Below are 24,136 nucleotides of genomic sequence, written 5' to 3'. Positions count from 1 at the left end.
ATAAAGAAATCCATTTTCTTTCAAGAAACATATAAATTAGTTTTTATTTCCCAAATTTTCAAGGATTTCATTGGCTTTAGGATTTTTCCAGCAGTACTTCAATATCCTATCTTTTATGTACAAATAAATCCAGAATTATCTTTTGTACCTGAAATCCATCCCCCCACATTCTGTATTGTAAATTCAAGCTTCTTACAAAATCTTCACTTTTGCCATTATAGAATACATTCCAAATCTACGTATATTGTAGTTTTTGAGGGCTCTGTTTAACTCAATGATATAGAAAGTGGATTTCTGATTTCAATTTTCTGAGATAATTTTTAACAGATGCTCAGTAAATCTTGCCCACTAAATAAGTAAAAGGGACTTTGATTAGAGTAAGCAAACAGTATGTCTCAATGCTCTGAAAGCATGCTAAAATAAGCCCTTCTTACAAAAAAAAAGTTTTATATCAATACCACTTGGAGAACTCACCAAAATTAGGAGAAATCTAAGGCATCAACCTTTGCAAAAATGAAGATACTGGGATTTAAATTTAAAGAAGAAAATGGATGTGTGAACTAGGGATAGGGTGGGAGGAGGTACGCCATCCTTTTTAGAAGTATTCATGTTGACAAGTTCTATGTCTTGTATATGCCTTCCTGAAATCATTTGGGCAGCGTGTGAGAAGGATTTGGATAGCGATGAGAAGCTAATAGGCAACATGAAAATATTTGCTTATTTTTTCATTAAAATCCTTTTCCCTGAGGCCTACTATGTCTGAAAAATATTGCATATCTTTTAACACAAATTAAACAAAATTTGTGTTGGCTTTAATTTATGTAAAATTATTTTATTTGTTTTACCGGGATATAAAATTATCATTTATCTTTTTACATGAGCATTCATCACACATCAGTAATGCTGTCTATAAAATTCAAATAGATACAATATTCATTTAGAATTTATCTTGATAGAACCAGAAAAAAAAACCAATTAACATAAAATAACACTACAAACATAATGTAGAATGTATTGTTTGGTAGTTGTTATTTCAATTTAAATTTTACTCTCAGAGTTTATGATCAAGAGTTTAGTAAAATATTTTTTAAAGACGTAATTACTCGATACTCTCAACCACAAGATTTTAAGGGCTGTAAGTTAATTAAAGTACAATGACATTTAAGTGAAATTCCCAAATTTAATGGAAATTAAAAGAGCATTGAAAAAAAATACCCAAATGAGTAAACTGATGGATATGTATAAACATTTCACAGAATCTCTTGTTTTCATCTAAATTTCGTCAAACCCAAACTCCTCAGACTTGACTGAGAATTTAGTAGCGTTGAAAACTGTATTAATAGATGAATATCATATATGAATATGGTATATTAAAGATTGCTGAAAATCTTTGTCATTTCCCATCAAGTAATGCAGTTTATTTTACCTTCCCTTGAGTCAAGGTTGACCCCATGTATAGAAAAGAGGTAACATAGCAGTCTTGAGTCTATCTTTTATGGGCTTAATTATATCCTGCCAAAATTCATATGTTGAAGGTCCAATGGCCAGTACCTCTGAATATAACCATATTTGGAGATAAGATATTCAAAGAAGTGATTAAGATAACACGGGGTTGTTAGGGTAGGCCCTAATTCAATATGACTAGTGTCTTCATAAGATAGAAAGAAATCCCAGAGATGTTAGTACAGAGAAAATGCCATGTAAAAACATAGCAAGAAGGCCATCCACAAGCCAAGAAGAGAGTTTCACCAGGAACCAACCCTGCCAGCACCTTGATTTTGGACTTCTAGCCTTCAGAATTGTGAAAAAATGTATTTTTGTTATTTAAGCCATCTAGTCTGTGATATTTTGTTATAGCAGCCCTAGAAAACGAATATAGTATCCTTAGCAAGGTCTGCTTGCAGGGGTGGCCATTGGCTGGACTCAGAGAACTTGCCTGGTAAACAGAGTTCCACACTCATATCAAACTTTCCACAAATGATAAATAGCCAATTGTGTCTAAACTACTTGTACAAACATCACTGTGTATGGTAAACACCAAATTTCTTCCTAAGAGTTTGGAATTTCTGTGTGCTTTAGGCTCAGGGTTCCTATGTGAACAGCCCCCAATAAAATCTTTGGGTGCTGAATTTCCAATGGGCTTCACTGGGTAGAAACATCACATACTTTGCTGGGAGAAGACTGTGAGTGCGGAGTTCTTCGGGTCTTTCTAACAAATCTCTGAATGTAGTGGTAGTCTTGGGGACCATCAACATACTATGTAGTTGCTTAACCAACATAGAAGGATGTGGCGGAGAAGCTGCCTATTTCTGTGTCTAGTGCTTAATTGAGCTGGTGGCTCCCACTTCTTCTACTCTTAAAACATTCACTGTGGGGGAAGCCAGCTGTCATGTAACAAGTCTAACTACTCTAAAACCAACACAATGTGAGAAAACTCAAGCTAGTCCATAAAAAGTCATCTTGGATGTCTATCCCACTTGATCTTTCAGATAACTACATTCTCATCTTACTGTACCCACTTGTAAAACCTCAAATAAGAACTATCCAGATACGCTCAGTCAACCTACAGAATCATAACAACAATAAGAAATTATTGTTTTAGTTTCCAAGTTTTGAACTGGTTTACTATGCAGAAATAGATAACTGAAACAATAATTTTATTTTTAAGTCATCAAAAAATTGCTTAAAACATACATATTCCTCCTAAAATTTATTTCCATTAGGGAAACACATTGTATCACTCTGTATTTAAAATATTATCATATCATAAGTTGATCCCTTAAATATATAATCACACTGTAATTTTACATTCAAAATTCATCAGCTATATCTTGGAGCTTTTTTCTTTTTCCTTTTCTTTTTTTTGCCCACTTATTCCTTTCATTATGCACTTAGGAGCCATGTTTCTGTTCCATAATTATTGAACTACATGAATCACATCAAAATATAAGTTAAATCTAGCTTTAACTGTGTGGTTTTCAGTTATCTGGGAGAAAAAAGTAGATTACCAGAAATCAGTATTCCTTGTATGATTGAATACTAGCCCTAGTAAAACTGACATTATCTGCCATCTCTGACAGATAGTATTTAGTCTCTCTGACTCAATACTACTAACAAAATCAAACCAAAGCAACAAATATGTAAGATTTCATTAATCTCTACATCATGATATCTACTTATTTGAAACATCAGAAAGATAGCAAAAGGTAAAAATAGAAAACAGAGAATGTTAGAATTAGAAATAATCTCTAAGATTGATTTTTTTTTTTGATATCCAATGTATAAGCCATTAACAAATCCTGCTGACTCACATTCAAAATGTGTCCAAAATTCCACCAATGCTTACTCTCTCATCTTTTACCGTTCCAGGTTAAGCTATATCTCTCACCTATAGGAACCTTGACTTCTTTCTTCTATCATATCCACTGTTTCCTATATCTGCACAGAAGTCAGAGTAATAGTTTTAAAAGGAAGTCAGATTATGTCATTCTTTTCCCAAAACACTTGAATGATTTCCTACCTTATGTAAAGTAAGATCCAAAGTCTTCACTACAGCCTACCAGACCTGTCATGATCCGGTTTCTCTCTGACTCAATCTCTTATTATTTGCCCCCTCATTTACTCTGTTCCAGCCACAATGGAACTCTCAAGGATTATAAAAAGGCCAAGGGTTCTCCTGCCTCATAGATTTTGTACTTGTTGTTCTCAGGTCTCTTTCCAAACATAGATACGTGACTTTTTCCCTTTCTTCATTATGGTCTCTCCTAAAATATCCCCTAATCAGAGTGCCCTTCTTTGACCATAATTTTTGAAACAGCAACATACTTTAGAGTCACTTTCTATCCTCAAAATCCTGCTTTATTTTTGATCATAACATGTATTATTCCTACCTGACATGTTATATATTCATTTGTTTATTACCGTGTTTCCCCCAAAATAAGACTTAGCCGGACAATCAGCTCTAATGAGTCTTTTGGAGCAAAAATTAATATAAGACCTGGTCTTATTTTACTATTATATTATATTATATTGCATTATATTATACCAGGTATAATATAATGCAATATAATATAATATAATACAGGGTCTTATATTAATTTTTGCCCCAAAAGACGCATTTGAGCTGATTGTCCGGCTAGGTCTTATTTTCGAAGAAACACAGTGTCTATCTCTTGTCACTAGAGTCCAAATACCATGAAAGCAGGAATTTATCAATTTATCAATTTATCAACGTTGCTTACATTGAAACACCAGTGCCTAAAATATTATTAGGTTGGTGCAAAAGTAATTGCGATTTTTGCAATTATTTTTAACCTTTTAAACCACAATTACTTTTGTACCAACCTAATATCAAACACATGGTTTGATACACAATGGCTCAATAAATTGAGTCATTAACAGATAGCCTGGTCAAAAAATGGTCAGAAATACAAACTATACCATTTGGGGCTTTTTCTGGGACATAGAAAAAGTGAGTTTTAATAATAAGAGCGACCATTTAATTCATTGAACAGAAAACAACAATAAATGTTTACACAAAAAATATATAAATCTAAGCAGAATATGCAACAGATGATATTGTGGAGGTCATGCCATTATCTGACTCCTCTCTCCTGGAGTCTCCAAATGTGTTCTTTTCCATTATGATGTTTTCAGTCAAAATAAACTGTCACTACTTAGCATACTGGTGGGTTTTTTTGGGTTTTTTTTTTTACATATAAACAGTAAAATATCAACAGTGCTTTGTTCATAATGTAGTTTTTCCCCTGTGTCGAATGTGATTGAACAATATTCCTTTATCGGACTTTGCATTAGAAGGTCATCTGGTTAACTCGTCGGGGAGGTTTGGGAAATTAAAGAAAAAACTATGGTGTATTACTGATAAAAAAGATACTATAAGTCCTTATTGTTTGAGAAATGATTATGTATTCATTTTATTCAAGTTATGTTTTACTACATTTACCAGTTTTCTCGTAAGACAAATTTATTATATATACTTCTCCCTCATAATTAATGAAAATTAATGAATGTTTTCATTAATTATTTTTTATAAGAAGAATCTGATATATGAGGGTATAGAATAAATAGCATGACTTCTAGGAATGAATACTAAACACTATTTTTCATCAAAATAAAGGATTTATGTTTAAAGTACACTTCTACTCTCACATTTGGAAATAAAGTATGAGGGGTTGAGTTAAAATATTTCTGCTTCATGTTATTTATAACATATAGAACTTTCTTGCCTTAACTTAGATATAATATCCCTTCCATAAAAAATAACAATTAACACATCTACTGCATACTATATGTCTTTCTAAGCAGTTTCTATTTCTTAATGTGTTTAACCTTATAATATGCCAATTAAGAAGTGATTGCTGTTGTTCCCATTTTATAGATGGCAGAATTGGGACACAAAGGCTCAAGGTCACCCAACTAGAAAACGGCAGAACTAAGATTTGTTCCCAGGGAGTCTCCTAACGAGGCTACAACTCTCATTTCTACTTAAAAGTAAATATTGTTTTTAAAGTAGAAATAAATGGTTATGACAAAAACTACAGAAAAACATGTTTTTTAATGTATAATCCATTCAAGTAATTGATGTTTGATGTATGTATATATACATATATATATATATATATATATGTGTGTATATATATATAGTAATTATTGCATATAATTAAGGGCCAACTGTGTGTGTTACTAAGTCCTGAATATTGGCTCTATGGTTAAGTGGAGTTAACATCATTTCTCCCTCTAACATCCCAGCATTGCATGACAGGATAGATTTTTGAGACCTTAATTTATTTCTCTGTTTCCTCCTCTTTGTCCCTTGCTTAAACAAGGTGATTCTGTTAATGCAGAAGAATTTTCAGACACTTCAGATAATTCCTTTCCTCAATCCTGTTTCTAAAAAGTTTCCAAGTCCAAAGGAAACAGGGATAATATCTGAGAAAAATTGGAAGAGACAGAGTTTCTCTAGTCTAGACGAAATGGTGATTTCTTGAGATGAGGAAAAAGAATCAGAGAACTTTGGATTTTATAAGGAGAGGAGACTCAGGAAGGAGCCCAGCACCACTTTATGGCAGCTCTGTGGAGAGGGTGGCTCCACTGTGTTTTCTAGGCACTGGATACCCAACCTCATTAGACACTTAAGGAATCCAAATATTACAGAGAAGCAGCAGTCAATGGGCCAAGAAAAGCAATGTGTTATTTTTATTAATTTTTAGACTTTGAAGATTGGTGAACAGAGGGTATACTTCAGTGCCTTTGTGTACTTTTGAGGCAGAGTCTGAAGAAAAATAGAGTTAAATTTGTTTCTATTGTGTTGGATTTATCACAGGATAAAGATAAAAGGGTAAAGGAGGAAAATACATTTTCTAACATCTAATCAAAGAATGATGCTTTTGGGAGGAAAAGAGACCAAATCTAGCAACTGGGCTTCATTGAAGTATAAATGCATTTAAAAATATGTGATGATACAAAGAGGAAAAACTGAGGGTTGCTAGATGGGTGGGAGGGGTAGGGGGTGGGGGGGGAGGGTGAGTGGATTGGAGGGCAGTCGGTGACCACAGGATGGCCATGGGTTTGAAAATTAATCTGGGGAACGTAATTTAGTGGTTACCAGAGGGTAAGGGGGTTGGGAGGTGGGAGATGAGGGTAAGGGGGATCAAATATATGGTGATGGAAGGGGAACTGACTCTGGGTGGTGAACACACAGTGTAATTTATGGATGATGTGATACAGAATTGCACACCTGAAATCTATGTAATTTTACTAACAATTGTCACCCCAATAAATTTAAAAAATAAAATTTAAAAAAAATATGTGATGAATGTGGTTGGTAAAAAGATCATGGCCTATAATAATGTGTATTATTATGGAAGAGTCAGGAACAATGAACCAGCTTTAGCTTCAAGAATTTTAGTTCTAGGAATGGATTAATGCTGTTAATATACAAATAAGTTACAAGGGTCATCCTACTAAAGAACAGTAATATTTGGTGGCCACAAGGAATCTTTGATGTGGAACATGGGACTGAGCCTAACACAGGGAGGGAGGAGGTAGATTAGATTGGAGGTGATTAGACCATTGAGAGATATCAAGAAGAATGGCAGAGAAAAAATGTAAAATAGGGTAAAATAGGAATATCAAAATTAACAGTGTCAACTTAGTGCAGTGTTATTCTGCAGAAATACATTAAAAAATGTAATTAACAGTTAAGCAGTGTACTCTTGTTTTTTCAAATCAAAGCCTTGAACTTTTAATGAATGATCTTGAACTTTCATGATTGTATTATGGTTATCTGATAAAATATTCCCAGCCATACAAAAGGAGTTATCTCTTGGCCTTCCATCATGATGCAGCGGCATACGACAGTGTATATAGTTTATATAATGCTGAATACTTTATTAAAAAAATAGGAGGTATACATTTGTCTTTTGTTTCCATATGTATGTCTATAACAACAATTGTTTCCATATGTATGTCTATAACAACAATTACATGAATTTGGGATCCTAGAAACTTCTCTCAGCACCAAGAGTCTGACTGGGAAATCTGTGAGTTTATTACTTGCAGTATATATAGAAGATCATGCATTATACATCTTCTCCTATGAAGAGATATACTCAAATGCATTCATGGCCAGACATAAATACACTAGGAAATTGTGATGACTGCGGTGAAATGGCATTCATGTGCCCTGTCCAGATGGAAAAAATCTGCTTGTCTATGGTCGATCGGTTCTACAGGAATGAAAGGCACAGAGTTTCCTGCAGTTGTTTAAAGGAAGACTGGATAGATTTTTGTGGGAAATATCTTTTCTGAAAGACTAGCTGAGCCAAACAAATTACTACAGTGGTGGGTTTCAAATGCCAAGTGCAAGTTTAAGAAGGTTAGTAGGAAGTGAACTGCTCTGTGGAGAAAATAGAGAAGTAAGTGTATGGGGTTTGGGCTATCTTTCAGTGCAGATCTGTTTTTGTTTAAAAATTAAATTGAAGAATGGAATCCAATACTAATAGTGTTAAAAAATACTGCCTGATTGTGCAAAAAGAAGCTTCTAATCCCAAACAAGATTTAATTGTCATCTTTAAGTCATGTATCTCCAAAGTTTACCCTACTTTTCTTGACTTCGTGGGAGATAGTCTCTAGGATGCTACCCAGTTTTCTTCCACATTTAATTTAACAGATTCTACCGTGGTACTATTGGCTTATTGATAGCCAATTTCTCATCTAATGCTCAAGTCAAGAATAAAGATAGAGATATTAGTGGGAAAGGAATGATTAGGATATGGATACACACACACACACACACACACACACATACGCACACATATCTGAATGTCATTCGAAAGATGATAATTAAAGGAAAGCATTCACCTTGATACACATTTGAGCCAAAACATGATATTTTCCTCCAACTAGTGCATGAGTACTTCCAAAATAGACAAAAAAAAAAAAAAAGAAGAAAAAAGATGGGATACATTTTTTTTAGTAACTTAATTACTCCCCAGGAAAAAAGGTAAACTCAATTCCCTCAATCAGCTATCAAAGCTTATCTTTAGAAAGCCTTGTCTTTTAATATTATTGTGGATGATTACGGAGCTGGGTGCTGAACACTGTTCTATTACAATTTATAATACAGAAATAAAAAAATCAAATGCAAGAGTTTTATTTCATAATTTCAAACTTTGAACACCTTTAAATACTAGTGGGATGTTTTTATATCTGATAAAAAGATTTGAAAAAATACAAATAATATTACTTTCATAAAAGAAGTACATTAAGAGGTCTTATAACTATATTGGCTACCAAAATCCAATATTATATATTATAAGCACTTGGAAGTTTTAAATACCGATAAAACCAATTACACACATTAACATGGAACAATATTGATTTCTGAGAACCAATCATAGAAACTAACTAAAATAATTTTATTTATATTAGCTTTATGTCAGCAGATTTTGGAATATATCTGACCTTTTCTTTTACCTCTGTTAAAAAATACATTAATTTTCAAGGAGTATAGGAATTGTCACTATATTAAAACGATAAAATGGTTTCTGATGACACTATGGAAATCCAATTTAAATCTTGTTAAAGATATGCTTCTAGTGTAAATTTTGTCCTATACACCAAGAAGAAAATATCAAGTAACACTAAGCTTTGAAACATTTGTATTATTTTCTCCTTTTGTTGTAGAATAATAAATATTTTTCAATAAATAATGTAATCAGAATACTATTCAGTATTTAAGAATTCTCTTACATAAAATGAGCTTTTAACAATTATTATTGTCTATCACTAAGGAACAAAGCATGCATAATTAGGAAAACTAAGATCCATAATGGAATTCATAACCTTTTATTATTTTCATTTTAACAATACAGCAAATATTCAGTATATGGAAATGCATGCGAGTACTAGGTGTATGCAGTATGAAGTTGAATAAGATATAGTCTTCATACGAAAAAGAAAAAAACAACTACAAGGATAACAATTTTATGATAAATACGAAAATCATGAAAGTAATTATAAACCCCCAGATGTACATCTACAGGTCTTCAAACCAAACTCACCTGGAACTACTGCATGTTAGTGCATCATCCCACCTTTCCAAGTTTTTCTTTTTTTTCCCCATGATCTTAAGGAATGTCTTCATTTATAGTAATCCTAATTAAATCTGAATATCCTTGACACAAATATAAAGTAGCTGATCTACAATCTTAGGCTTAAAGAGAAACATATAATCTTAAATAGCAAAACAAAAAGATAACTTCATGTTTGTAACGTATATAGCCTCCCAAACTGTAGAATTTTACTAATCACACTAGTTAAATACTTATTTGCCTATTTACTTACATATTTTTAAAACGTAATGTGTTTTGAGGAATAATTCTATATTTCAATTCTTGATTTTGACTATTATTTTGTATAGATTAGATAATTAATTATTTATGACCTAGAGCCATTAATGAAAATTTAACCAGCTAATGAAAATTTAATCACTCCATGAGGGCTGAACATTCATTCTAAATTTATTGCTTAAATTAATAAAAACAAAAGGTTTAAAACCTCTAATTCATGTGACATAAAACTACAATATTGAAATCACTGTCTCTTACATGCAAGACAAACAATGTATTCCATAAAGTATTAATTTCTATTCAAAACCTGTACCTTTATCTAGCACCTAGAATGACAGCAAAACAATAAAAAAAATTTAGCATTTGAAATAAGATCTTTATAGATTAAAGTAGTTCACATTACCGTCTATGCGTGAAGCATCTTTTTTACCATAGTAAAATAAATATTTATTAACTACTACCCTAAAATATTATAAACAATTATTTTTGTTTGTTTGTTCTTTTTTTTTTTTTTTTACCTTGAAAGGCAATGGCTCTTCAGTAAGAGGACTAACAGGAAGTGAAGTGGTGCTACTTGCTGGACTCATATCTGCACTCTGCCAGAAAAACAAAATTGAAATAATGAGACACTTTTTGTAGTCATTTTTATTATTCTTAATTTAGAATTTAATCTTGATAAAATAAAAAATAAATAAATGAATATGGTTGGGGGAAATTTCAAATTATTGTTACATAATAAATCCTTTTTTATTTAGAAATAAATAGTTATCTGAGAAATTAGTAAAAGTATCACAATGTACATTACAAATGCACTTTATTAAATGTAATGATCATCTCTTTCGTTAGGGTGGTATTTAGTATTATGTTTGCTTAATTTATATTTTTACCTTTCCTTTGAAAATTATACTGCAGTTGTAATTATTCACTATGTTGCTATTTGCATGTCTTTTAGGCTGATATTCAAATAAGTATTATTAATATTTTTGCAACGTTAAATCATTGTATCCAGTTTTTATTCATTATGAAAGTATATTTGCCATTAATATACAATTGCACAATGAGAAATATTAATTTTTTAAAAATTCCCATATCCATAGCCCCTGACATTTTACAACCTTTCTTATTATATTCTGCTAAACAAGAAAATTCAGGACAAGAGATATATACAAATATAAGAGACTTATTGGAATGCTGCTAATACTGGTTTTCTAGTCTTTTAAAAATAAAACCAGTTAAAACTTCTTAAATAAGATATTAGCTTAGAAAAATATGAGTTAAAAGCTCATCATTATTTTTTCTAAAAGCAAGAAAAGAATACTGATAATAGGTAGCAACGGAAGTTATTTTACTATGTTTTTAACTTGTTCTCTCAGAGGAATGTTCCATTCAAGAAGATAAGCAAATAAAACATGGAAAAGAAGGCACACCTACATTTTCTCCCCAAATGTACATGCACACAAATACAAAAAAAAAAGTACAGTTAATATTAAAGCAAAATAATTGAATTAATCTTGATTGATATAAGGGAACAAGTAGACAAATGTGACTGAGTTAAATTCGAACAAAAAAAAGCAAATATAAAGAATAGCTGCTGCAACTGCTATAAATTCTTAGACTCTCTTTCTATTCAAAATTACTTTCAATTTAGCATACAATAAATTGGACATATTTAAAGTATCCATTAAAGTGGGCCTATTTCTCATTGTCTAGTTCAGAAACAATGGATAAAAACTATAAACATAAGTATCAAGATAATCATAGTATAATTTTTATATAACATATATCCACTTTAGAAATTTATATAAGCCTGCACATTGAGTTAGAATGTCTAAGTAAAGAAATTAGGTAAAAACTGAACAATAATATATTAAAGGAAGCAGAAAAATACATGCACAACATAACTGAGGTGAGTTAGTTCCTGACTTTAATTTCTAAATGTATTAAGAGTCCCTTGGACATTTATTTGATCAAAATTAGGAAATATTCTAAATTGCCAACTTTCGCTATCTGATTATATGATTTAATGGAGAAATAAAGGTTTTCTTGGGAATGAATTTACTGCAGGATTCTAGCATTAGAAATGAGTGAATTTTTTTTTTTTTTTTTCAGGAAGAGGGAAACAAGACTTGTGAGCTGTTTCTCTCATCATTAAAGTTCTGATGAGAAATTAAGCAAGTGATATAATGTGATATAAAGTATGTAGTTGAATTATCTGATGTATCCTGAAATATTGGTATTCTTTCTGCATAGCATATTAAAGTATTTGCCCTTCAAAATCATATATTCAGGAGAGAAAGATGACATTCAATTTTGAAAATTGAAAAGCCTGGATCATATTCTTGCAGATGAAGGTATTTGAACTTCCATAAGAAGAAGAGCTCAAAATCAAGTTTCATGGTTAACTTATTTTAGGGTTGAGGTCTCCTACAACTTTCTAGAAATAAATGTGCTATCCTAAGACTATAGAAAGAAGAGTCTAAAATTTGCTTCATGTAATCTTGATTCTTTTAATGTGATTCTTAGAGAAACTTTGTTTTAGCTTTCACTTTCAAATCCACCTTATAGTGTGACACTTTAATTCTAACGTTCTTAGGAAATCTTGAGAAAAGTGTTTTAAAAACAAGTCAATCTTATATGACAATAACTGATAAATTGCACTTAATTACCAAATTGAGAAATATATATATCAAGAAATAGAATAAAAATCTTCAGTTTTAGTTTATTGTTTTCCCATTTGCATTTCAGTGACCTGTAATTTAGCTGTCATTCCAATTTGTTTATTCTTTTAGATAAAATACTACACTAAAACTTTCAGATATGTCTTATCCATACATCATACCTAAATTCATTTACCTTTCAGTCAATGACAGCAATACCAATGCAATTGTATATCCAAATACAAATTAAAGAAGTATTTCATAAGTTGCATTTGATGTTTTTAAAAGCTAACAGTATGTATTCTTCCACAGTTTCTTTATAAAATATTTTGTTAGATTTATGGATTCATCTGCTTTTGAAATACTTCAGAGACTGTGGAAATGGTTGGTAAATAATGATATGAAAGTGAATCCCATGGAATATGGAAGACTTATTCTGTAAAAGAAGCACATTGTAATCATAATAAAAATCAAAAGTTTATTTAAAATATTCTTTATTAGTGATATAACTAGGCTTTTCAGGATTATAACACATGACTGTGATTTTACTGATAGCTTCTAAGCTTCCATCAGGGTTTTTATAAATCTCATAAAATTAAATTTTGACAGACCATTGGGATGCTGAAGCTCTCTACCAAAGAATCTTTAATCTTCTATGAAGGTATCATAGAAAAACTTATGGTAAATTGTTTTGCATGTTTTTATGTTCCAAATGGGAATGTTGAAGGAAAGTTTTAGCCATATGAAATGATCTATTTGTTTGGGTATTCTTAAGGTGTTTGGAAAGTGAGTTTTCATTATTAATATTTACTGAATGCCATAATTCTACAGTATAGATCCATTAATTATACCTCTCCTGAAAGCATAATTAATGGATCTGTCCTATGGGATTAAAGTTTATTTATAAGGATTTCTTGAAGTGAAACATGATCAATTGAGCTCAAATCTGTTGAGTACATAAACAGATTTGAGTGTATGCAAAATATTTTAATTTTTTAAGCCATTAGGGTAAATCTTATAATTCTCTAGGTCTAATAAAACAAAATGGTCACCTAAATGTGTTAACACTAATGTATCTTATAGTTCTAAAATTACATAAAATATATGAACCACATATTATATTATGTGCTGTTTTAATAATCAGTGGTGTTACTATTGATAAAGTACATAGGATAATTTAGATTTCTGTAGTATAAATGGGCTACTTTTCTTGAAAATGTTGTTAGATGTGTCAGTTTTCTGTGAAAATTCAGTCATTTATTCACTCATCCATTCAATAATTATTGAGTACACATTAGGCTTCCCTGCTCTTAGATTTTAAGTTTGCTATGATTCATCCCACTTATAAGACATCGTTGTCCCAAGGACTTAGTAAGAAAAGGGAAAACAGAGCATCTAATTGTGGTACAGAAAGAAATTCTTCATATGTTAGGGAGTGGACTCTAACTCCAATGGTGTCCTTCATCAGGTATTTTACAAATGACAATAAGCCAAAGTCTCGGTCTCCTCCAATCCAGGGTGCTGACCACTAAATTTCTGTGATGAAGCAGGTTAGCCATAGGGAAACCAATGGTACTCATTTCATTCCGTAAGTGGTATATACCCATGCTTCCTTGTTTATTGTTTTGGCTGTAAAGCAAAATGAGAGTGACAGTAAATTGAGTTCAATATCTAAATCAGGACTAGCTGTTTGTATTTTGGCCAAGCTCAGTAACCTTACCAATTTATGTCACATCTTTTATTGGTCCTGTTTATTCCAAATGAAAATGCAAGTTTATTTTTTTTCTTTATATGTTCTTGTATTTGATACCAGCTGTTTTGCCTTCTTAGCATCTATGTTAAAATTTGAATTTTCCTTCGCAGAGTGATTTCTCCTAAACTCTCAACCCATTTGTTTTGAGTAGTGCTGATCCAATATCCTTGCAATAGGTATGAGCATACAGCAAAGGCCTGGCCAACCTTTCCTACTGGGCACAGAAAAGCACAGGAGCCAAATCATTTAAATGAAGCTCAAATATGGGAACTGTGTTGGGATCTGGAAAAAGAGGTGCTCTCAGTCAACTAAAGCTGCTAAGGTCAAAGAATGTGTTTTTATCTGATTTACCAGTAGTCGGTCACCAAGTAGATGGAACATGCCTAGGAAAAAATCCAACACAGAGCCAATCAGGAAAAAGACAGAAGGAAACTGAGTCTTAAGGATATCTTTGACATGCTGATAATCCAGCTCTACATGATCAAATAGTTTTCACAAAACAGTGTGTCTAAAATTTAAGCATCTTTTCTAATACAGGAATAAGTCCTAGTATGGTTTGGAAGTTGTAAATTATAGAACGTAAAATTTGGAATTGGCTGTTACAAGTATAGTAGAGAGCCAGGATAGTATACCACGCTAAACTATGAAGTTAGCAATATTTATGTAATAGCAAAATAATTTACTAAATCATTTTCAAAATTTTGAGGGACTCGAATTATTGAGTTTGATGCTTTGATCTAAAATGCCTGAATGTAAGAATGAATTTACTTTTTTAAAAAAATTTAGTATATATGTTTAATTTACTTAGACTAGATAACACATTCACATAGTCCCACATTCAAAAGGTGCAACATTTAAAAAAAAAAAAAAGTATTTATTTTCTACTCCTAGTCCCCAGATATCCAGAGGTCACTAATTTTACCAATTTATTGTATAACCTTCAACAGATGTTATATGTATATAACAGAAACATGCATATATACCAGGGGTGCAAAAAACACATATACAGATGACTTGTATTCATCTTATCAGTATATATTAAATATTACAATTTTAATATAGTTTTTTCCTTTCTTAAAATGTGTATACATTTTTTGGCACCCACTGTGTGTGTGTGTGTGTGTGTGTACACTGATTTTTTTCTTGTATACATATAGGATAACATATTATACATACTGTTTTTCAACTTGCCTTTTTCAAATTACCATGTATTCATATATAATGAGTTCCCTTATTCATACATATTGCTTTATAGTATTTCATTTTCTATCTATATCATAATACAGTTAACTAGTACTTCATCCTCACTCTTTTGCTAGTACAAACAGAACTGAAATAAAATCTTATATTAAATGCATATTTATCTATAATTGTTTTGCATGTAGAATTACTGTGCTAAAAGATGCATTCAACTGTAATTTTGAATGCTTTTGCCAAATTGTCCTGCATGGAGATTCTATCAGCTTATACAACCTCCTGAGGCTGAAGGGTGAATATTTTCCCATGGTCTCATCATGCATTCTCTACTTCAAAGGCCTTTAATAGAGACCCACAAGATAAACAAAAGCTCTGGTTGTAGATCGCCTCCTTAAAATCATAGAGGTTTCAAAAATCATATCTTTTAAAAATCTCTTTCTGCATGATATCAATAATCTTTAAAAAATCTCTTTCTGCATGATATCAATAATCTTTTAAAAATCTCTTTCTGCATGATATCAATAATCTAAGATAGCTGAGAGAAATAATATCCCAACAGATGCCTGGCTCAGTGTTCAGTTAGTTTTGCTCTTAGCTCTATTCCAATCTTGTGATCAATTCCAATTACTAATCTCATTATTTTTTTTTGTCACTAAATTAAAGCTCAATCAAAGCTGTCAAAAAACTCCACAATAACCTGAATTACTGGGCTATAGCAAACTTGCTCATTCCTTCAGCATGAATATCACAGGAGAATTCAGAAATTGATTCTTAGTTTGGAAGTTTCACAAATTAAATTATATCAGTTCACGTAGGGGTGTGTAGTTTTGCAGAAATAATTCAGAATAAATAAATGAATAAGAGACTGTACTTTATCAGATATGGGCCAACATAGTAACTAATAATGAAAACTAAACTTGGCATAAGAACTCAGGGTGGCAACCTACTTGAATTCTTCCCCTTTGGTAAAGAGAACCCTCAAAAACTGCATAACAGAGGAGAAGATTATTTGTTTAGTATAAAGTTAGAAAAAAAGTAACAATACTCTCAAAGGATGCTTTTATTAAGCAATGGTAAATGTTTAGAGAAACACAAACCATTTAGAACCCAAGCACTTTTTTTCTTTGAACAGTACTAGAGTTTCACCACAGTGACAAAACTCATATCATCTCATTTATTAAAAAAATAAAAATAAAAATAACTACCAGAAGCACAATTATTTTATGCCATATACACTGCGACATAATTGAGGAGGGAACTAGCTAATCTTATTTGCAATATATTTTTAAACCAGCTGTTTTGTTCATGGTGTTACTGCTTACTTCAACAATGAGCAAGCTTATTAATTTTTTTTGCTTTTGGTTCGCTTCAATTTTAGGAAATTGCAGTTTCTACTCGTATATCCAAATTCTGGGAGTGCATGATATTTGAACCTTAAAGTCCCTACATCATTCCCCAAGGTACACTGATATTATAAGACTGAGTTCCTATTTTAATCCCGTTTCTCCCAGGAGAGAAACCCTGTCCCTGATCCCTCATCTCTAAGGCTGCTGCCAAAGCAATTGCTGCTGGATCTCCTTCTGCCTCAGTCTATGACTTGAATCTCCATTATTTTTTTGTCTGTTTATGTATTTATTTTTTTGAACATCCTTGGTATGTTCTGCTGTTATCAACAACAAGTTCAAATTATGGTCTAATTTCATTAATATTTAACAAAGTATACTGAGAACCTACCACAGAACAGGTTCTGTGTTGCATGTTTAATAAAAACAGTCCCAGCACCCAATTGCCTTAAGTTAATAGGGGAGACAAGCTAGTGTGAAAAGTCCTAAATAGAAAAAGGAATAGGTTGATGACAGACACATGATTGATTGATTGATAGATAGATAGATAGATAGATAGATAGATAGATAGATAGATAGATAGATAGACAAAAAATCCAAATAGCCAAAGATGACTACTGGTAAAATATCTATATGTACTTTTTCTAGTTTTCTTCTGTGCAATGTTATTGATTGGAATTAATATACATTATATATTGTAAATCTTTTCCCAAACTATATTCTCAGGACTTTTATCACATAAAATATTTTTGTTCAGTGTAATTTACGATGAATGCATACAATTCCATCATATAAATATAGCTTTATTCATCTTGGCAGGCCCCTAATTTTAAACCTTTTTATATTTCCAATTTATCTTTATAATTAATGCTGGGATGATATTTTAAAAACATATCAGTGATTGTTTATTTTAATACATTTATTGGACTATAAAGTCTCAGTTCCCAGATATGCATATAATTGGCTAACTTCACACGTATTAATAAACTTTCCTCCAAGACTAATGTACTGATTTTTATTCCTACTTGAAAAATTTGAGAAGCCTAAATTTATTGTAACTTCAATAGGTAAAGATAAATATATTGAGTTATTAAATAGGCTGTGATTTAACAATTGGTTAATTATTAGGGGAAAATATATCCTTAAATGTCATTCGAATAAACTCTAAATGGATTAAAGTGCAAATATTAAAACAACTTAAAGAAGTACTTAAAAACATAGGTGAACATTATCTATCAATTATAGAATGAAGAGGACTTTTTAAAAAATAAATCTAAATACATTGTAAAGTCAAAAATCAATATATGCAACTATGTTGAATTTTCTGCATGTTAAAGAAAACATAAAATTATAAAGCAAATAAAATATTTGGAAAATTTTGAAGTTTGATGGTAACACTTATTACTCTTTCCTGGCATTCCTTTTCACATAGAAAGAACTCTAGTAACTTTCACTCTAGGTTTTCTAGAAAGGTAAGAAAAGGATCGCTTCCCGGGCAAAGAAAGGATCACTTTTCCTGTTGATAAATTCAGCGCAGATGAACTCGGTGCGCGGCTCTTTCTTTTTCTAGGAAGATCACACGCAGAGAACATGTGTTCTGTTCAACAGCTATGCAGTAGGCTTTTTACTGTTACGGTCTGAGTAAGAGCCTCAAGCTTCGGATCATAAGAGCTTAACCTGGAAGGTTGTCTGAAGCTTCTGGAGACTTTTCCCATACGCAGGGAGCGATTTTTACATTCTTCTGAGTCTTAAGTGATGGTTTGTGGGATGAATGTGCCTCAGCAACGCCTCTGGGTTCAGCAACCTCAGCAAGACAAAGGCCATGTGTAATCTCAGCCAAAATCCTGATGCCAAAATCCTGATGCGGGTGGCAAGCTGCTGCTATACAAGCAACTTTTCTCAGGTTTGCCTGGGATAATATTGACCTGGAAGGAAAGAGTGTCTTTCCATTCTTGGACTTTTAAAGTGTCGATAGGATAATGTTGGCAACTTTTAAACTGAAAGACAGCTGAATTTTGTGTCTGCTACAGAGAGTTAGTAAGCTCCTAGCTTTAAATTTTGAGTGTCAGCCTTAGTACTTAGAACTGGTTACGTTGCCTGAGGTGGGAGGATTCTAGAACGACGTCTAATGTTTTTTTGTATTTGCACTCCTGTGTAATCCCTACCCCTTCAGTGTGGGCTGCATTTGGTAACTCACTTATAAAGGAAAAAAAAAAAAAAAAAAGAAAAGTGAAAAAAAGTGGTGAATGCTAGGTTAAAAGGAGACTACAGAAGCTCAAGTGTGGAAGCTTAAAGACCACTTAAAGATGAGTGTAGTACGTATGTTGAGAAGTAATGGTTTGGACAAGGTGTTTATCAGTGCAGGTGGTAAAAACTGGTGGAAGAGTGCACACGTATTTGAAGGTAGAAATGACAGCACTTCCTAATGGTTTGGAGATGAGCTACAAGAGAAATAGAGGAGTTGGGGGTGATTTCCAAGATTTTGCCTGAGTAAATAAGGATTGAGCAGAAATTGACGGGGATAGGAAAGACTGTGGGAAAAAATCAGTTTGTTCAAAAGAAGCTTGAAATTCCCGCGGGTCATACGAAGTAGTAGAGATGTCAGGTAAGTACTTGCATACACTGGCTGAGGCAGAATGGAGAACAAGATCAGGGGAAAAATAAGAGTTCAAAAAGCTGAGGAGCCAAGTTGAGACAACAATGTGTAAAACAAGAGCTATTTTGGGAACAATACTGGAAGTAATGAAAAAGAATCAGATTTAGGATCTTCAAAAAATAGAGGGAGGAGTGTGAAGGGGGTGTAATGAAGACAGCACTACAGAGCGGGCAACACGTAGTAGAATGGCGTGAGCTTCAAGTCAAGAGTAATTAGGGACAGGAAAGAGAGCAGTCAGAGTATTATGAGGAGAAGCAAAAAGGACATCTGTCTCTTCCCTAGGCCCCATAGCATGAGGAGGGTGGCTGTGAAAATAGCCACTACTTAGTTTATGCTACCTGAAAACCAAAATGACTTCACCGAAATTACTCTTTCACAAACCCTCTCAGAGGACAAGAAGTTTAGCATCTTCCTATAGCAAATATACCTACAACCAACTTAACCAATTTACAATAAAACCAAACGAGTGGATGAGCAGAATAAACAGAAAGAAAGCATTTACATCAACTTTACACCAATTGTCAAAATTTAGTTTTTTCTGTATTCTATACTCTAATCTTTATCAGGTATCATCCAGCTTACCTCTTTTTCCGTATTTCATTTTGTCCAATCTCCCTCAAGCTATCAAGACACCTTGCAAGATTCACCAAAATCTGCCCAGTGCTAATAGCTAAATTCTGAAGCTCTCATCTCTGCTATTCCCAAATCACAGCTGTCAAAGGGCAACTTTAGGTTTTGATTTTTTGTTTCTTTTCCTTCTTTCTTTCTTTCTTTTTTTAAAGAATTTAATTCACCACTTGAAAAAGAAAATTCTGAAGTGGAATACATATATTTGTGTGCAGGGGCCACCTCACTAGGGATCCCTAGAGTTGACTGTGTTTATCGTTTCCAAAAGGGATTAACAGCTTACCAAAGTGCTATAAAAATTATTTTAAAGTGAAAACTTCTGAACAATCAGTAACCACAGAAAGAAACATTATCTAAACTTAAGCAAAGTCTCCCCAAAATACAGCTGCCATTGATCCCTTAGCACCAGGAGTGAGTATCCAGCTTTCCTTTAGCATAAAAAAAACCCAAGAGCTATTCAGTGAATTACTGGCTACAAGGTAGGTCTGCATGCAAAATACACTTTTGTCCTGTTAACCCGCCTACTTTCAGTTAATTTTAGGGGCCCGGGAATTCATGTGTGGTTACATCACATTGGTAATTTGAAATTAGCCATGGCAGGATTATTAACATCATAGAAATTGGCAAATGCTACAAATCAAGGTCTTTTTCTTTGGAGAGCTGATTGTTAACAATTTACCTGCATACCACTGGAGACATTCAACATACAGACAATACACTACATACAATTCATTATACAAGACCTTGAGAAGGAGCAGATGAAGCTTTAATTGCATTTGTTTATTTTTATTTCTTCTCTTTCTAGAAAGAAATAATCACAAGATCTACAGGGAAGGTCAATTTCTAAATAGGGTATGTTTTGCAAACTTTAACATTTTCCAAATTTCCATCTCTATACTGGACTAAAGACCTGATTCAAAATAGTATCGTAATTCTTGTCTGTACTGTTGTATTTTAAGTAGGCCCTAATTCAGTCTCCCCCTTCTCCAATCCTTCCCACACCCTAACATGAGATTGATCTTTCTGAAGCATGGTTCTTCATGACATTTCTTTGCTAAAAGATTGCAATATTTCACTTAGGGATATGAATGAATTCCACACTCTTTAGGCTGGCATTCAGGTCCCTTAAACTGAGAAAAAACTTTTTATAATTACATCACCTTTACTTACCTGAGTTGAACTCTCAAGATAAATTATTAGCTGTTTTCCAACAATCCTTTTAACCATAATTGCTCACACACAACTTTACTTGCTCTCAGTCACTTCTCCATCAGAAAATTTGGAAATGCACTTCTTCAATAACTTTAATATCAAAATTGGATCCATCATCTACAACTAAGCTCAAACACCCACTGTTCCACGCGACTTCCCTAATGTCTTCAACAGCAAACCGTTTTGCAATTCTCTGAACTCCTGTAGCACATTATTTGTACCTCGCTGGGGCTCTTTTAACTCACTCCATTTTTTTTGTACATATCTTATTTCCTTTCTAGATTTCAAGCTCCTAGTGGGTAGTATCCTTCTCTTACATATACATTTTTCATAGTACAGGGTAAAAAGACTTTCATATAACAGATACTGGAAAAAATATCTGCAAATCGATTGTTCTCCTTTTATAAAATGTTCTTCAGGTCATCCTTATTTACCACCAGGACAGAGAATCATTAGATTAAATGATTGAATGAATGAATAAATGTTAATGAATGAATGAATGTTAAGCTTGGTTATATCTTTTGAAAGATTTCCTGTAAAGACTTGTTCAAGTAGCAAATAAATGGACTAGAATGATTAGGGCAGGAGGATTTGTATCTCCAAAAGATAATAGGTATTTTGTTATGGATTGCTTTAGAGGATAAATGAAATAAAGATATAAAACAATAATTTTGTTTCATTTTTCTGTGTTGAACTGCTTATTTTACTCCTATGTTTTTAACCTATGTTAACATTTAGTATGCACTTTGAAATACTGTTTATTATTTTGTGAAACAATCTAATCAGAAAGAGGACAATTTAAAAGCGTTAGTATCATCTGGTCCTTATCTACGTTACAGCCCTGGTCTCCTGACCGTTCTCATCTTGAACTTTAAAGTCTTGTACAAGATGCTAGAAATTATGATACAGAGCCGTTAATCACCTGACATGCTCTATTAAAATGCTCATTTGGGTCCCATTGCAGAGATCCTGATACAGTAGATCTATGACACAGCATGGAAATCTGTATATTCATCATACATCCAAGGGTTTCTTCAGATGATCTGCAGACTCATTTGAAGAAACATGGCTGTGGTAAGAACCTGCTATAGTTCCCCTCATACATCCATTGGTCTTCTAGCTCTAAATCTCTTCTCTCATCCCAGAAAGCTCTTGAAATGTTCTTGCTCCCCCCAACCCATCCACAACTTCCTGTCCCATCACTGGGCAGCTCCTTCACCAGCACATTCTTATTTCTGAAGCTGTAATTAAGCATCATCAATCTGCTACAATTGTAGTCCTTGTATACCTCTTTTCTCCAGTGAGATTCAGGCAGCTTGGTTGCAATTTCAGCTTCGTAATTACTAATTATGTGACCTTAGGCAAGTTATATATGCTCTCTGGGCACTGTTTTCTCTTCTGTAAAATGGAGATGATAATAGAATCCACTCTTAAGAGTTACTGGGAGGAGTAAATGAGGTAAAACTAATAAAAACAGAGCTGGCATGCAAATAAGTGCTAAAGGAGTGCTAGGTTTTAGCTATTATCATGCTACATTGAAATGATTTGTTTATGTGTCTGTGTGCTAAAAATGTGAACTGCCTTCAGCATAGGTTCATGTATTTTTTATCTTTATATCACAGAAACTACTATCAACTGGAGTTTATTACACAGTTTATTATTATGAGTTTACATAATTAGGTCAAAAAACACAAGTGTTTAAAATATTTTTGAAAGCTCTCGGTTTGGTTAAGTTCAGCTCAAATAACTTTCTGTCCACAGCTTTAAAAAAAAAATAGCCATTTCTCAATTACTTTTAAACACAGTAAAATATCTAGCATGTTAAAATATCCATTTTGTTATCTGAAATGATAAATATATAAAAAACACAATGAGGCATTTGTATAAATAATTGTTGAATGTGGAACTGGATGGCAGGAGCAAATCAGTTAATGTGAATGTAAATAAGTTCAGCCACAAAATACGGTGCACATGATCTGTGGACATTATTTACCCTGACTGGTAACACACTTCCTTTTCAATTAAAACATAATACAAAAATAAAATGATGCTAATCTAACTCTAATGATCACTGCCTATAAATTAAATTGATAGCTGGATATAAAATTTATATTTGGGGAAAGTAATCAGTAAGTTTTTAAAAAGAGTAACTATTTACAGAAAGTGGAGCATTTAAATTAATTTAAAAATTCATAATTAAATGAATTGAACCAGTATTGAGGAATTCACTTACTGTTCTAAGATACCTATATCTTTTGTTTGATAATGGTTTCTAAATAATCAGTTTGAATACCACTGTCATATAATACCAACAATGCTTATACTCAATAAAATATGATGGAGATTTTACACAACATAAAGAAAATTCATTGAAAAATATAATAATCACTACCAGGATATCAAAATGTACATGTTTGGTTTAATAATATCAATAAATGAAGTGAAACAAATTGTACTAATATAAATAGAGTACATATTTGTTTTTCCTTCTCAAGTTCAGAAGCTGTTAAGATTCACGAAAATGAGCTTACTGAATGTCATGTGACCACAGACAAATGTCAAATGAACCTATATAGTCACAACTGTTTTGCCTTTAGACTTTCCTCCTATGTAAGTAATGGGTTTAGTTCTGTTCCTTATTCTTTTCTAGATCTAACATTGTATGATATTTCGAGTGACAATTTCTACCCAAAGAATAAACAAAGAAGAAATAACAAGTTAATAATAGTAAACTAATCCGTTTCGACTACAAGCTCAAGGACTCTCACATAGTATCTTATACATTGTGCAATCAAAGTGAGATGTTATTTCCTAATATC

At 32.4% G+C, this 24,136-nt stretch overlaps 1 protein-coding gene across 4 annotated transcripts in view; it reads right to left on the bottom strand.

Annotated features, from left to right (window-relative positions):
- CCSER1 (coiled-coil serine rich protein 1) overlaps nt 1-24,136 on the bottom strand; it is a 1,122,560-nt gene that overhangs the window by 641,213 nt on the left and 457,211 nt on the right. For all 4 annotated transcript variants that reach the window (XR_004422964.1, XM_033105324.1, XM_033105323.1 and 1 more), the window contains one exon: nt 10,391-10,468. Coding sequence is in view for 3 of the 4 variants with exons in the window: in XM_033105324.1 (XP_032961215.1) it covers nt 10,391-10,468 (78 nt within the window). In the remaining variant the exon portion in view is untranslated. The remainder of the gene's footprint in view (nt 1-10,390; nt 10,469-24,136) is intronic.

Source organism: Rhinolophus ferrumequinum, chromosome 5 (genome assembly GCF_004115265.2).
Source record: "Rhinolophus ferrumequinum isolate MPI-CBG mRhiFer1 chromosome 5, mRhiFer1_v1.p, whole genome shotgun sequence".
In the NCBI taxonomy this organism is placed as follows: domain Eukaryota; kingdom Metazoa; phylum Chordata; class Mammalia; order Chiroptera; family Rhinolophidae; genus Rhinolophus; species Rhinolophus ferrumequinum.
Note: the sequence above shows the minus strand (reverse complement) of the source record. Positions and strands in the feature narration are given on the sequence as shown.